The sequence below is a fragment of the Mesoplodon bidens genome (assembly GCF_964165515.1).
Source record: "Mesoplodon bidens genome assembly, chromosome: 18".
Lineage (NCBI taxonomy): Eukaryota > Metazoa > Chordata > Mammalia > Artiodactyla > Ziphiidae > Mesoplodon > Mesoplodon bidens.
Window position 1 is genome coordinate 19,391,485 of NC_138175.1, and position 16,518 is coordinate 19,408,002.

Here is a 16,518-nt window from a genome sequence, read left to right on the forward strand (position 1 = left end):
GAGAAAGATGCCTGGTCTCCAGCTCAGAGGGCCTGATCTAATGATAAGGCCTCCTTACCCAGGAAATACCCCAGACAAACTCCTCCCAATCCAGAGCTCTCTGCAGATGGTGGTGGAATCTCCTCTTGGGGTCTGCCAAGCTCCTGGTAACAGGTGCCGTCAATGCTGGCCAGGGATTTGAATCTGGGACTGGGAACTGATGTTTTCAGCTTCAGATGAAGGGCACTGGGGGCCAAACGTTGGGCAGTGCCCCCACACACACCGGGAGCCCCAGACCTGTGCCACGTGATTCCAGCAGAGCAGGAAGCAGAGTCTCAGGACCCAGTCTGTGGCCACAATAGGAGCAGGAAGCCTGAGTTCATTCCCCACCCTATTTATTTGTCATTCTCTCGCCCTCAGATAATCAATAGCCAGTTAGCAAGACTCTGTAAGCTCCCATAGATAAACTGCCTGATCAGCAACTGCCAGAATCAGGAACTCTTGGGCAAACCTACAGACTTCTGGAAAGAATCTTTCCTTTGTCAGCAACTCTTGGGAAACCTCCCTGCCTCCTGTAGCTAAGTTACACCACACAGAGCTCCAAGGGCAAGCCAGGCAGGGCCCTGGCACAACACTGCCTCTGTGAGGTGGATTCTGGCTCTTCTGAAAGGTGATGAAACCCAGCCCAAAGGGTGAGCAGGGCGGTGTCCGCTGTGAGCACTGCATCACAGCCTGGGCTTCCCAGCCAGTTGGCGTTTGTTTTGTTGAATCCATTTGGAGCACAGAAGAAAACATGAAAAACTTTAGGGGAGAGCTGGAGAATGTCCCAGTTTCTCCTTCACCTGTGGTCAGCACAGAGTTGGCCAGAAGAAGGTGGCTTCCCTCCCTTCCTCTCACCACCCTGAGGCACGTGATGTGGGGATCCCCTAGGGAAGGCCAGCCCCCATGCTCACAGGAGGGAAATCCTTGACTGACCCCACGACCATGTCCTGAAGCTGACAGGGAAGATGATCGAGCACAGGATCACAAGCACTGCAGGCACTTTGCCTTCATGAGGTTTTGGGGCAACTCCTGTAGGAAATGCTGCTCTGGGCCAATTGGTTGAGACCAGGGAGGGCCCAGTCCAACATTCCTGGAAGGAAAGCTGGGCTGCAGAAGGGAGCTGGTCCCAGAGCTCCCTCCCCTCTCCATGGGTTGTTCACGAGGCATGGATAGCAGTGCAGGCCTGAGAGGAACACTGTGGGGAGAGCTCCGCAGGGGGCACTTGGGGAGGGGCCCTCACTGCCTTGGCAGAATCCTGTCATCCTGCAAAGCTTACCTCACCTCCCACATAAAGCCATCACACATTCTTTTCTTCACAACCTCCCCAATAACATTCTATCCAGCTTGCTGTGCTCACCGTTTCCTGTGGTGAGCCTTGTCTCCTACCCGGTCAGCATCCTGTCTGAGGACCAACCAGTTCTTACTCTTTCTGAACCTCCCTTCAGCTCCCAGCAGTGCTGAAACCCTACAGGGCTTTTCAGGCATCAGGACTATCAATGGATCCAAAGACACAAACTGATGGCCTGCTGGTTGAATTAGGGCCAGAAGTAAGCATTTGCTGGGTTAAGCACATGGTACTGCTTAAATATATGAATTATATTTTAACACTTTAAGATCCGATTTTCTGGCTTCTCTTTAAAAAACTGGAATGTCTGGGTGCATGGAGTCCGCCCTGCTCTGTGGCAAAACTGGGTTGAGATGAGAAGCAGCTGTTCCTTTAGACAGGGCATGGTCACCAGCTTGCCCTAGTCCTCTGGACCAGATGCTATGGATGCCCTGTCCTGCTTCCTCTCAGCCCACCTCTGGGCTCGCCTGCAGCTGCAGTGCTCATGTGCGTGCTGACAGCTTCCCATGGCCAGTGCCTGTATCTCTCTGCTTCTTTGCCTGAGGACTTTCTCCACCACTAGTTGGCATTCAGAACAGCCCGGAAGTGCCAGGGATTTAAAGCCCCTGCAAAGAAATTTTCGACTCATACAAGAGTCAGTGGATTAAAACCCACCCTCTTTCCTGCCTCTCAGTGGTACAATTCTGAGCACATTCCACATGATTATTCACAGGGTCCCCAGTGGAACTGAGTTCCAATGGCCCACAGTGGCAGTCCACTCCACTCCCTTTCTGCCTCACTTTCCCCACCCTTCACTTGTGCTTACTGGAATCACATTCCAATTAAACTATCTGCTCTCAAGTCCTTGTCTCAGGGCTCACTTTTGGGGAAATCCAAGCTAAGATACCCTACTAGTCTCACTTTACCATATTTACATCATCTGTCTGGCCCCACGAACATGGCCCTGAGAGCATGCCCCTGATTAAGGGCTGTAGGATAGGAGCCCCCACCCACCCAGGGGCCTCCCAACATCCCCGAGACAGAAGACTCACCTCCCCCGAGTAACTGTACTTGCCCCTGAGGATCTGCCGGTACAGCCGGGTGCGGTTGTCATCCTCAAAGGGCATGGTGCCACTGAGCAGGATGTAGGCGATGACGCCCAGCGCCCACATGTCGACTGAGTTGGTGTAGGGCTTGCGGACCAGGACCTCAGGGGCAATGTACTCGGGCGTGCCACAGGTGGTCTTCATCAGGCAGTCGTCACCCTTCTTGCGGGCACTGGCCAGGCCAAAGTCCGTGATGATGATCTTGGAGTCAGTGCCTGGGTGGTAGTAGAGCAGATTCTCAGGCTTGAGGTCTCGGTGTGTGATGCCCAGTGCGTGCAGATACCGGACGCCATCCAGTACCATCTGCAGCACTCGAGTGGCGTCACGCTCAGTGAAAGAACCCTTGGCGATGATGCGGTCAAAGAGCTCTCCACCAGTGGCCAGCTCCATCACCATGTACACGCGCTCCTGTGTCTCAAACACCTCCACCAGCTGGATGATGTTGGCGTGGCGCACCCGGCGCAGCACACGCAGCTCCGACTCACACACCTCCCGCCCCTCCCGGTACTTGGTCTCAATCATCTTAATGGCATATGGCTGCCGGGTTGCCCGGTGCTCCACACGCACCACTCGGCTGAAGCTGCCTCGGCCAATCAGGGCTTTGATGTCGTACTTGGCCGTCACACGTGGGTCGAACTTGGCCCTGTACTTAGCCACCCTGGCCCTGCGTGGCGGTTCTGAGGGAGGCTCTGTGTGGCCGGTAGTGGGGGCACCAGGGCAGGGGTTTGCACCCTGACTGGCTTCTGGGAACCCAGCTTTGAGAGGGCCAACACTGTCCACCTCTGTAATGAAGTGCTTGTACACATCGCTCTTAGTGCCACTGAAGGGCTCCACCTTCTTGACCAGATCCAGCTGGACATCCTTGGGCGGCTCGGGAAGGACCTTGCTTGTCCCACAGCCCATCACGGACACAGGGGCATCCTCTCTAGCGAGGCTGGCAGAACCTGCTCTGCAGGCAGTGCCCCGTCTACACCTACACAGACAGAAGAAAGGAACTCAGCATAGCCAGGGACACTTCTGGAGGGATCCCAGCCATCCTCCTTACCCCCTCCCCCCTGGCCCTGGATAAACCCAGCCTGAAGACCTGACTCTGGTATGGTTCCCTGGAAGGGAGAATGGCTTTGGTCCCTGAGTGCTTGGAGCCCAGATGCCATGAAGGATCCAGATGAAAGACTGGGTCTGAGTTCCGTGGTCTTGATGTACATCTCCCTGGGTATAATTTTCATGCTGCTCTTCAACTCTGAAGAGGGGCAGGAACATGCACCAGGCTCAGCTGTCACTGCCTCCACCCTCCTCCCTACTCTCCCTGGGTCCCTTAGCATAGTTGAAGTCCTATGTTTTTTAAAGGTTAAAATTATTCCTCTTATTACTCTGACTCATCTTTTCTGAAACGGGGGCGTGGAGTGTTGGAGGCCTGTTCTCCAACACTATCACCCACCAGGGCGTAGAAAGCCACTTCCCCAAGGCCTCCTCCCTCATGGATACCTTCCTGGCCCTCTAGGCCTCCTGCAGGGGTTGATCCCCCACTGCAACAACCCACCACCACCCACTGCTCTGGGTGCTGCCCTAACCTCACTCTTCCCTGGATGGCTCGCACTACTTTTCTAATGCACCATCTTCACCCTGGCAGTTTAACACCCTGTTCCAGGGTCTCTCACTTCCCCAGTTTACCACATAGATGGTTAAAATGCCACACAAGTCTTAGAAATGGCTAAAATCAATTCCAGTGAAGTAGGAACCACAAGCCTTAGCACACTGCCACCAGAGAGCCAACAAACTAGCCTGGGTTTCACTTAAGAGGCAGAGGGGAGAACTTCCCTGGTGGCACAGTGCTTAAGAATCCACCTGCCAATGCAGGGGACACGGGTTCGAGCCCTGGTCCGGGAAGATCCCACATGCCATGGAGCAACTAAGCCCATGTGCCACAACTACTGAGCCTGCATGCCAAAACTACTGAAGCCCACGTGCCTAGAGCCCATGCTCCACACCAAGAGAAGCCACCACAACGAGAATCCCGTGCACCACATCGAAGAGTAGTCCCCGCTTGCCGCAACTAGAGAAAGCCCGCGCAGCAAAGCAGCAGCAGTGCAGCCAAAAAAAAAAAAAAAGAGGCAGAGGGGGCCTCGAACTCAGAAAGGACACTAACAACTTCATCCAGATGAGACTCAGGCTGTAGATCGGGGCACTCTGCTTCCATGGGATGAGGATCCAGGAGACTTTCCCATTTGTTTTCCAGACAAAGATGTTCCAACTATCAATACCTTGTGGCTGGTGGGGCCCTGGACAAGTTGAAGTGCTGAAGTACCACTTTCCAGAGGTCACTTCTATCCAGGCTGCCCTTCTCTAAGTCTATCTGAGGGCCCCAGGGGTGAAAGAAAAGAGCTGAGAGTTTCCTATTAATTAGGATATACAGAATTGGGGATAAAATGATCAACTCAGAACAAGCGTTTACTGAACATCTACTTGGGATACAGGAATGAATAAGACGTCCAGTGCAGGTATATTTTAACATACCCAATACAGGCAAAACATGGTCAATAAACTCAATAGTCTAAATGAAGAGCAAAACATCAAAACAGGTAATTTCAATATAACAAAGTAAATGTTAGGCCTGAGAAACAATAGTAGATACATGAATGACACAAGAATGACACAGGGATTAGGGAAAGCTTCCTGGAGGAGGCGACCCCCACGCTGAATTTGAAGTAAGAATGAGGCAGGTGAGGAAAGGTGGGAATGTTGTTTCAGGCAGAGAGAATGACACACTCAAAGGCTCAGAGGCCCAGAGCAGCACCCCGTGCCTGGGAATGTGCAGTCTGGTGATGTGAAGACAGGACTGGGGGCTGAAGTGTTGGAAGGTCAGCAGGAACTAGGTTGTGGAGAGCAGCCCAAGTTACAGCGAGGAGCCAGGACCTTCCTGGGAGGTGAAAGGAAGCTACCAAAGGGTTTACAAGGAGAGGCGACTCTGCGTTTAGAAAGAAGTATAAGGCTGAACTGGAGGAGGGTCAAAGTGGACCGAAAGGGCCAGTGAGGAGGGTAGCAGCACAGACAGGGTGGCGGAATGGAGAGAGGTCAGCAGGAGAAATGACAGGGACTGGAGGCTGGACATAGGGGTGAAAGGGAGGAGAGGACAACACTCCATTCCCTCACTCCAGCTCCTGGGCAGAAGGTCAGGAGTGCAGCAGGAGGGACAGGTTTGGGAAGCAGTAGGAAGAGTTCAGTTCTGGAAGTGCTGCAGTCGGGTGGCTAGATGTAGAATCTAATGGTTGAAAAGATCTGGTCAACCAAGGGGGAAAAGGGGGGATAAACTGGGAGACTGGAGTTGACATATACACGGTGCTATATATAAAATAGATAATAAGGACCTACTGTATAGCACAGGGAACTCTACTCAATACCCTGTAATGACTTATATGGGAACAGAATCTAAAGAAGAGTGCATATATGTATACGTATAACTGATTCACTTTGCTGTACAGCAGAAACTAACACAACATTGTAAATCAACTACACTCCAATAAAAATTAATTTAAAAACAAAAAAGAAGAAGGAAAAGAGCTGGTCAGGGTCAGAGATTCCATGGCTGCCCAGGGGCAACACCAACCCCCACCCCCAAACCTGTTTCAAAGCCAGCAAAAGATACCATGAAAGGCAGCGGAGGGAGACCCAGGGAGGTTTTGCTGGGGCACCTTGAGGGTCACAGAGAACCCACACAGAGGCCCTGAGTGAGGGTCTGAATTCAAGATGGTGATAACTGACCAATGTGGCTAATGTGGTGATAACTGACCAATAACTGACCAATGTTCCCAAGGAAGAAGCTCACCTCTGAAACGTACAAAAGACCTTGATTACCAATCCATCAGACAAAAAGACCAAAGATTAAGGGCTTAGGTTTTAATCAGTATGTCAGTATGACTCTCAGCAGAATGAGATTTATCTTTCCTCACATAAGAGGAAAAGATTCCTCAACCAACACCGGCTCTTCAGGATTTGCTGCAGTTTTCACCCAAATGCCCAGGAGATCCCATATAGCAGCTTAGGAAATCATGTTTAAACACAGGCATTTAGGGATTCCCTGGTGGCGCAGTGGTTAAGAATCCGCCTGCCAATGCAGGGGACACGGGTTCGAGCCCTGGTCCGGGAAGATCTCATACGCCGCGGAGCAACTACGCCCATATGCCACAACTACTGAGCCTGCGCTCTAGAGCCCGCGACCCACAACTACTGAGCCTGCGTGCCACAACTACTGAAGCCCACGCACCTAGAGCCCGTGCTCCAAAACAAGAGAAGCCACCACAATGAGAAGCCCGCACACCGCAACCAAGAGTAGCCCCCGCTTGCCGCAACTAGAGGAAGCCCGTGCGCAGCAACAAAGACACAACGCAGCCAAAAATAAATAAATAAATAAATAAATAAAATAAACAAAGGCATTTAGAAACAAGGTTCTTTTTCACAGAGGCCAAAGATTAGAACTGTGGACTTTGGAATTCTGCAGACTCATCTCTTCCGTCAGGGAAAATACAAGACTTAATACAGTAAAGGGCTGCAGCTCAGGAAAAAAAAGCTCTTGGGCCAGGATTCCTGAGGCAGAACACAGGCCCTGATCCCCAAGACCGCACTGTGAACAACATCTACCACCATTCAGAGAGAAGACAAATTGCATGGGTGATGCAGCACAGCTACTCAGATGTCACTTCTTCCTGGGGAGGAGGTACAACCCTAGATCCGCAAAATAAGTAACTGTCTCCAGGTGTACCCACAGGCTCTTTTTGTTTAGATGTGCATACCTAGTCTGGTCCTGATGAGAAAAACTAAGGTTCACAAAAGAAAAGGCGTGACTTTTCACTTTAAACAAAGTCTAAGCAAGGATCTCAAGTCAGCAGTGAGACAGCCAAGGATTATCCCTCTCTGACCTTCCTTATTCCTTTCTGGGACACAGTTTCTCTCACATTTGTTCCAATTAGAAACTCTTCAAAGATAGGCTGATGCTGGTACTCCACCTTCCCAACTACAGATCGAGAGTGGAGGAAAGAAGGTGCCAGCGCAGATGCGGGGAACTGCTGATGACCTCCAGGTGATCACAGCTGCTCCACACTCCAATCACATCTGTCAAATTCTCTTTTCACATCAGTTAGGTGAAAAGGCAAACAGGGACAAGGGAAGCAGCTGGCAAAATTCCTTCCGTGAAGAGGGCAAAGTGTTTTCCTGTCCTCAGCTCTCATGTATGTGCCCCCAGCAGAGTGACCAGGGTGGAGGTGAATGAGGAAAGCCTCAAGAAGCGACCTCCCAGGAAGGTCATGCTACGCCAGCTCTCACAAGTCACTATTCTGTCTCACGACACCAATCCTAACACATCTTACAGAAAGTACTGAACTCTCTGGAGTCGGCCTCCACACCTTCAACTCCAAGCCTGACCCCAAAGCGCTCCTCAAAGAAGGTAAGCGTATTGGACAGAGTGCAGCAGTAGGCATGAGCATTCAGCACTACCGTCCTCGCTCACACTTTATAGAAATGACACGCCAAAAAGGTAGAAACTTGTCCAAAGCCACTCAGATAGCGACAGCCGAGAATGAACCAAAATCTCATTCTCCATCCAGAGCTCCTTCCACCAAACCAGCTAGACTCCAGAAGTGCCTGGGGCCCAGCTGGGCTCAGACTCACCAGGCCAAGGCCTCAATCCTTCCTCATACCACTCAGCTGGTGAATCAACGAACCTTTACTGAGGATCTTTTTTTTTTGGTTGTGTTGGGTCTTCGTTGCTGTGCATGGGCTTTCTCTAGTTGTGGTGATCAGGGGCTACTCTTCGTTGCGGTGCGCAGGCTTCTCATTACGGTGGCTTCTCTTGTTGCGGAGCACAGGCTCTAGGCTCACGGGCTTCAGCGGCACGCTGGCTCAGTAGTTCTGGCTCATGGGCTCTAGAGCTCAGGTTCAGCAGTTGTGGCGCATGGGCTTAGTTGCTCCGCGGCATGTGGGATCTTCCTGGACCAGGGCTCGAACCCGTGTCCCCTGCATTGGCAGGTGGATTCTTAACCACTGCGCCACCAGGGAAGCCCGAGGATCTTTTCTGAAGGGCATGCCTTCCGAAACCTGCATTCCACGTACAATCTGGGTCACACTACTCAATGCTATACTCTAGATTACTTTGGATCACTAGAGTTGTCAGCCTTTTGAGGGAAGGGGCCACTTCTCAGGTTTCCAGAACTCTCTGGCTCCCAACAAAGCGCTGAGCTCCGAGCAGGCATTCAATGTTTGTTAACACTGAGTGAAAGGTGGGCTGGTTCTCAGGTTTCTTTTTGCTGCAGGGCAACAATCCCAGAACCTCAGAAATTTTCAAGTGGCAGGAAGAGGCCAGATTGGTGTTTAAACCAGAGCCATGCTCTTTGGGCGCCTGTATAAATGTCCTCAACAACAAAGGAAGCCAGAGTTCTCAGGTCTATTCGGATCTTACAGATTGTTATCTGAACTCCAAAGCAAGTTTGTCCATAAACTGCCAGACCCATCTGTGGGGAGACCAGGGGCCTAGAAGCAGAGGACAGGAATGGATCCTGAAACAATTTTCCTGGCCACAGAAGTCTGTGGATGCCTCCCAGGCAGGCACCCAGCCCTCTCCAATAACACCTCCTAAGACCATTCTCCATGGCAAAGCTTCACAACCTTTTGCCTGCAAAGATCTCTATATTCTGCTCCCATGTTTTGAAAGACTGTCTATCAAAATGAAGTAGGCAGTAATCTCTCAGGAATCCCAGAAATAAGTAACTGCTAAACAGCACTTCTAACCATCACGAGGCAAGCAGGGATAGCAGGCAAAGAAGTCTGTCACTTTAGATAAAAACCCCTGACCCTCACACCACACACAAAAATAAACTCAAAATGGCTTAAAGACTTAAATATGAGACAAGACACCATAAAACTCCTAGAAGAGAATACAGGCAAAACATTCTCTGACATAAATCGTACCAATGTTTTCCTAGATCAGTTTCCCAAGGCAATAGAAATAAAATCAAAAATAAGCAAATGGGGGCTTCCCTGGTGGCGCAGCGGTTGAGAGTCCGCCTGCCGATGCAGGGGACACGGGTTCGTGCCCCGGTCCGGGAAGATCCCACATGCCGCGGAGCGGCTGGGCCCGTGAGCCATGGCCGCTGAGCCTGCGCGTCCAGAGCCTGTGCTCCGCAACGGGAGAGGCCACAGCAGTGAGAGGCCGGCGTACCGCAAAAAAACCCCAAAAACAAACAAACAAACAAACAAAAAAATAAGCAAATGGGACCTAATCAAACTTATAAGCTTTTGCACATCAAAGGAAACCATAAACAAAACAAAAAGACAACCTATGGAATGGGAGAAAATATTTGCAAATGATGGGACCAACAAGGGCTTAATTTCCAAAATATACAACCAGCACCTACAATTCAATAACAAAAAAACAAACCAATCGAAAAATGGTTAGGGTTTCCCTGGTGGTGCAGTGGTTAAGAATCCGCCTGCCAATGCAGGGGACACAGGTTCGAGCCCTGGTCCGGGAAGATCCCACATGCCACGGAGCAACTAAGCCCGTGTGCCACAACTACTGAGCCTGCGCTCTAGAGCCCATGAGCCACAACTACTGAAGCCCGCATGCCTAGAGCCTGTGCTCCACAACAAGAGAAGCCACTGCAATGAGAAGCTGGCACACCACAACGAAGAGTAGCCCCCGCTCACCACAACTAGAGAAAGCCCGCGTGCAGCAACGAAGACCCAACGCAGCCAAAAATAAATAAACTTTAAAAAAAAGAAAGAAAAATGGTTAGAAGACCTAAATAGACATTTCTCCTAAAAAGACATACAGATGGCCAATAGGCACTTGAGAAGATGCTCATCATCGCTAATTACCAGAAAAATGCAAATCAAAACAGTGAGGTACCACCTCACACCAGTCAGAATGGCCATAATTAAAAAATTGACAGGGCTTCCCTGGTGGCACAGTGGTTGAGAGTCCGCCTGCCGATGCAGGGGACACGGGTTTGTGCCCCGGTCCGGGAGGATCCCACGTGCTGTGGAGCGGCTGGGCCCGTGAGCCATGGCCGCTGAGCCTGCGCGTCCGGAGCCTGTGCTCCGCAACGGGAGAGGCCACAACAGTGAGAGGCCCGCATACCGCAAAAAAAAAAAAAAAAAAAAAAAGGACAAATAATAAATGCTGGAGAGGGCGTGGAGAAAAGGGAAACTCTCTTACACTGTTGGGAGGAATGTAAATTGGTGCGGTCACTATGGAAAACAGTATGGAGGTTCCTCAAGAAACTAAAAATAGAGTTGCCATATGATCCAGCAATCCCACTCCTGGGCATATACCCAGAAAAAACTATAATTCAAAAAGATACATGCACCCCTATGTTCACAGCAGCACTATTTACAACAGGCAAGACATGGAAACAACCTAAATGTCCATCAACAGATGAATGGATAAAGATGATGTGGGGGTGGGGGGTGGGGGTGTGTGCGTGTGTGTGTGTATGGAATGGAATATTACTCAGCCATTAAAATAATGCCATTTGCAGCAACATGGATGGACCTAGAGATTACCATACTAAGTAAAGTTAAGTCAGGGAAAGACAAATACCATATGATATCACTTATATGTGGAATCTAAAATACGACACAAGTGAACATATCTACAAAACAAAAACAGACTCACAAATATAGAGAATGGACTTGTGGTTGCCAAGGGGTGGGGGGGAGGGAAGAATTGGGAGTCTAGGATTAGCAGATGCAAACTACTGTATATAGAATGGATAAACAACAAGATTCTACTGTATAGCACAGGGAACTATATTCAATATCCTGTGATACATCATAATGGAAAAGAATATGAAGAAGAATATATATGTGTAACTGAGTCACTTTGCTGTTCAGCAGAAATTAAACACAACACTGTAAATCAACTATACTTCAGTAAAATTTAAAAAAACAAAACAAAACCCTGAACACGGACCTCTGCAACCTTAGGGGGAACCACACGATTCTGCTTTCTGAAACAGGAGAACTGGCACTTCCCTTGTGGCGCAGTGGCTAAGAATCTGCCTGCCAATGCAGGGGACATGGGTTCAAGCCCTGGTCCGGGAAGATCCCACATGCTGCCGAGCAACTAAGCCCATGCGCCACAACTACTGAGCCTGCGCTCTAGAGCCTGCGTGCCGCAACTACTGAGCCCATGTGTTGCAACTACTGAGCCCACATGCTGCAACTACTGAAGTCCGCGTGCCTAGAGCCCGTGCTCTGCAACGAGAAGCCACCGCAATGAGAAGCCCACGCACCACGACGAAGAGTAGCCCCCGCTTGCCACAACTAGAGAAAGCCTGCATGCAGCAACAAAGACCCAATGCAGCCAAAAATAAATAAATAAATAAATATTTAGAAAATTAAAACAGGGAAACTGACACAAGACCCAGCAATTTCATTTTCAGAAATAATTCTACAAAACCACTTCTACAAGTACACAAAGATATATTTTCAAAAGAAAGCTCATGGAACCATTCTTTATAATAATGAGAAAAAGGAAACAACCCAAATATTCATCAGGAAGGAAATAATTAAATAAACTAAGATACATTCACATAATGGAATGCTCTGCAGCTGTTGAAACGAATGAGGTAAATCCATATATATTGACAAAGAAAGAAAGATACCCATCAGTTTGAGTGGCTTTGTACTGGTATCCATGTCTGTGATGTACCAAGGAGTTTAAAACAGTTTGTGGGGCTTCCCTGGTGGTGCAGTGGTTGAGAGTCCGCCTGCCGATGCAGGGGACACGGGTTCGTGCCCCGGTCTGGGAAGATCCCACATGCCGTGGAGCGGCCGGGCCTGTGAGCCATGGCCACTGAGCCTGCGCGTCCGGAGCCTGTGCTCCGCAACGGGAGAGGCCACAACAGTGAGAGGCCCGCGTACCGCAAAAAAAAAAAAAAAAAAAAGACAGTTTGTGAAGGGACTTCCCCAGTGGTCCAGTGGTTAAACTCTGCGCTTCCACTGCAGGGGGGCAGGGGTTCAATCCCTGGTCGGGGTAGTTCCGCATGCCGCGTATTGCAGCCAAAAAAAAAAAAAGAATATGTGAAGTATATGTCTAACGAGAAATTTCTAAACAGGTATAGACATATACATGGGAAAAAAATATCCTGGAAAGGTAAAAGAGAAGCTGTTGACAGTGACTGCCTCTAGGGTGTGGGAATGTGGGGGGAACAGGTGGAAGGAAGGGAGACTCTTACTTCTCACGTTACATACTTCTGTGCTATTGCTATATTTTAAAGTCATCACCACATATTATATTTTTAAAGTTAAAAAATACATATTGTAGAAATGTATAGACTAGTATATACATAAGAAAAAAGCTGGGGGAATATACACCAAATTATTATACCAAATATACACCAAATTATTTTTTAAATGATTAGTGTTGGGCTTCCCTGGTGGTGCAGTGGTTGAGAGTCCGCCTGCCTTTGCAGGGGACGCGGGTTCGTGCCCCGGTCCGGGAGGATCCCACATGCCGGAGAGCAGCTGGGCCCGTGAGCCATGGCCGCTGAGCCTGCGCGTCTGGAGCCTGTGCTCCACAACGGGAGAGGCCACAGCAGTGACAGGCCCGCGTACCGCAAAAAAAAAAAAAAAAAAGATTAGTGTTTGTATCTAAAGACAGTTCATTATTCACTTCCGTAATGTTTTAACTTTTAACACTATTTCATAATAAGAATTGTTATAACTTCTTTCTGGAATATAGTAACTCAGGACTCCACCTCTTAAGGACTCTATGCACCACTGCTCTACATGGTAATAATTGGTGAGCAGAGACTCCTGCTTTAGGGCTGAGAGAAGGAGAGTTCAACAGTTTGTCGTGTCCTCCTCATTTTATCCTGACCCTCAACTCCATCTGAGACATCCCACCCACTGCCCATCCCATCATCAGAAATACAGCCTCTGGCAATGTACCTGGGGTTCGCCTTCCAAAATCCCAAAGTTAAACCCATAAATATTTACTGAGCTCCTGCTGTGGGCCAGGAACTCTGCCAGGGGCTGTGACAGACAAAAAGAAGGCAGTTACAATCTCTGTTCTCAAGGAACTTACAGCCCAAATGGCTCCACACCAAGTGTCCCCTGATCCATTACTCTTATGATGCCCTGTGAGGCCACTTCAAGGCTGGCAGCCTGGAAGGGGTCCCTCTGCGATAATTTTCCTCTAGCAAACGAAAACAGCACATTTTTCTACTTTAGCATCACATGAGATGCCATGGCAACAGAGGGCTGTACCAAGAATTAGCTCAGTGATGACCTAGCCAACACAAATTGGCTTAATACTTACTGAGTAAGATTCCTGGAAGAAAAGAAAGTTCAAATAAATAAGTCTCTCTCCAGCTCTCAACAAGCAGAATTGTTTCCTTTCTTCCAGGGCTGTACTTCTCAAATTTTTCTCTGTGCACCCTGGGCCAATGGAGACAGCTGTTCTCAGCTATCTCAAAGCTTAAGGGTCAATACTTTGGCACACCTATAGCCAATTCACATCACACAGTTAGGAAGCACTGGAGAGGATCAAAGTTGCCCAAATAGGGCTTCCCTGGTGGCGCAGTGGTTGAGAGTCCGCCTGCCGATGCAGGGGACACGGGTTCATGCCCCAGTCCGGAAGGATCCCCCATGCCGCGGAGCGGCTGGGCCCGTGAGCCATGGCCGCTGGGCCTGCGCATCCGGAGCCTGTGCTCCGCAATGGAAGAGGCCACAACAGTGAGAGGCCCGCGTACTGCCAAAAAAAAAAAAAAAAAAAGTTGCCCAAGTAACATGCTCACACTTATAAAGTAAAAACAGACGGCTAAACCGAAGTCTCACTCACTTAACAATGAACTTGTGAGTGACAGAGAACCCCAGTACCTGGTTCAGATTTCACAGACACTAGGATTTTCTGGGGTATTCCATTCCAAGTGAGGCTCAGCTCTAGTTCGGTGTAAGAGGCAAACAGGTTTCCTGAAAGCTGCACTTTCTTTAGCTCATTTATACAACTTAACAAGAATTGCAATTAGACCTGGACAACGTACTTATTCAGCAAATCCGCCCTCCAGTGAGTCAGCAATCCACATCTTTTCTAGGGGAATAGCCAACTGCAACTGCCCTGAGTAGAAGCACAGTTTTGTTAGAGCTATCTCTGATGATCAGAAATTACCTCAAGGAAATCACAGAACATAAGGTAGCTTCCTACACAAGACTCAGTCTGAAGAGCAAACAGGCTTACTATGATGAGATCCCCTTTTGACATGGGATGAACTCTGGGAAGAATAGCCATTAGTAATAACAGTGGCTTCCATTTCCTAAGTTCCAACTGTGCTAAGCGTCTTATATGCATTCTCACTCCTCTCTGCAACCACATAAAGTAGGCATGATTATTCCTATTATGGGATGAGCAAACTAGGACTCAAAGAACCTCAAGATCTCATAAAAGTCAAGAAGTGAATCAAAGTCTTTCTTATTCCAAACCCCATACTTCTAACCACCAAATCATCTTGCCTCCCCAGGATATGGGAAATGAGACTGCAACAGCAGTTGTGTGCTACAAGGCACAGCTGGCCCTTCCCACTGGACAAAGACACAACAGTTGTTTCCTGGAGTGATGACAAAGATTTTCAACTAAGGAGCATAGTCAAGTCACCTGGAGAGTTTTAAAAAAATACAGATTCCTACCAGATTCCAGATATTCTGCATCAAAATCTCCGAAAATGAGACTCTTGAATTTGTATTTTGAAAAACCACCCCAGGAGATTTTAGATCATCAGGTTGACAAGGCTGCACCACCTACCACATGCATACGTGTGAATGTGCAAACAGGACACTTGCATTTGCTGTGCTCATCTCAGGTCCTGGCCCCTGATATGTGCTCAGTAGTATAGCTGAATCTGTATCCATTCTTAAATCAGTAACCTATCACAGTTGACTCAGCTCCTACTTTATGCCAAGCACAGAGCCAGACACTGATAGGCAGACAGAAGACACAATCCCCAGGCCAACCATCAGGTGACACAACACAATAAACTCCAACAGTAGTCACATGAATTGAAGTACAGAGGAGTCAATGGTTACATGTGAAGGGAGGCTTTTCCAAGGAAATTAAATCTAAGGTGGATTTTAAAGGACAGATGTAAATTTTCCAAACTGGTGGGTGGAGGTGGGGGTGGGGGGAAAGAAGAGTATTACAAAGTGAGAAAATTGCATATCTAAAGCGAAAGGGTGTTAAAACACAGAGCTAACGGCAGATGTACATACCCCCAACAACAAACTATGTAAGCAGGAGACAGAAGTGCCCAGATGTTGACTTCGGGGTTATGCCAGATTATGAAGAGCCCTGAATGCCCTGCTATGAAGTTTGGCCTTTACCCTGCAGGTACCAACGAGCCCGTTTTAGGCAATGAAGCACTTATTCAGATTTTCAAGTGGGAACTATCACTTCACAGTTTCAGGAGAGGGAGTGAGCGTGGGGGAGCTGGGCTTCCCCTTATAAAAGCAGAGGGATAACTGGCTTACTAAGCAGGCGACCCGGCTGGACTCAGGTGTGATTTTCCCCAGCCTGAACAAGGAAGAGACTAGCTGCCCACCGACCCTGTCGTTCAGTAGCAAAAGAGGAGGTGTGGAGTAGGTGCCAGACACGAGAAGGTAATGAGGAGAACCAGGTTGGTTCACCCTGACCGATGTCGACTGGTTGAACAGCTGGCAGGACAGCTGACCACGTCCAATTGGCCCTTGGGGCCTCAGAGACGGGCTACCCAGCGCAGCAGCATATTTCAAGGCCAGTCAAGCCTCGGACACCAGGGACCCCAAGCAGCCATCGCCTGGCCTGCTACCCACTCCCCCTAGGCCCCGGCGCAGCGGGCACAGGCCGAGGGCTCCGGGCTGGGCAGGGACGGGCCCAGTGCTCCAGGAAGAGACCGTGGCTGCAGCTCGTCAGCCCCTCCCGCCCATGGGGCCGTCGGTCCTGGCCGGGCCGCCTCACCTCGCGCGGGCGGCGGGCTCTTCGGCGTCTGGGCGACTGTGCTGACCCTCTCCGGGCCGCAGACACAGCCCCGGCCACCGCCACCG

At 49.5% G+C, this 16,518-nt stretch overlaps 1 protein-coding gene across 1 annotated transcript in view; it reads right to left on the minus strand.

The window, feature by feature from the left end:
- The window catches only part of PSKH1 (protein serine kinase H1), a 37,510-nt gene extending 20,992 nt beyond the window's left edge, over positions 1 to 16,518 (minus strand). The window contains exons 1-2 of the mRNA XM_081217784.1: positions 16,433 to 16,518; positions 2,398 to 3,424 (exon numbers count right to left, since the gene is read on the minus strand). Coding sequence (XP_081073910.1) covers positions 2,398 to 3,354 — 957 coding nt within the window. The 5' untranslated portion in view covers positions 3,355 to 3,424; positions 16,433 to 16,518. The remainder of the gene's footprint in view (positions 1 to 2,397; positions 3,425 to 16,432) is intronic.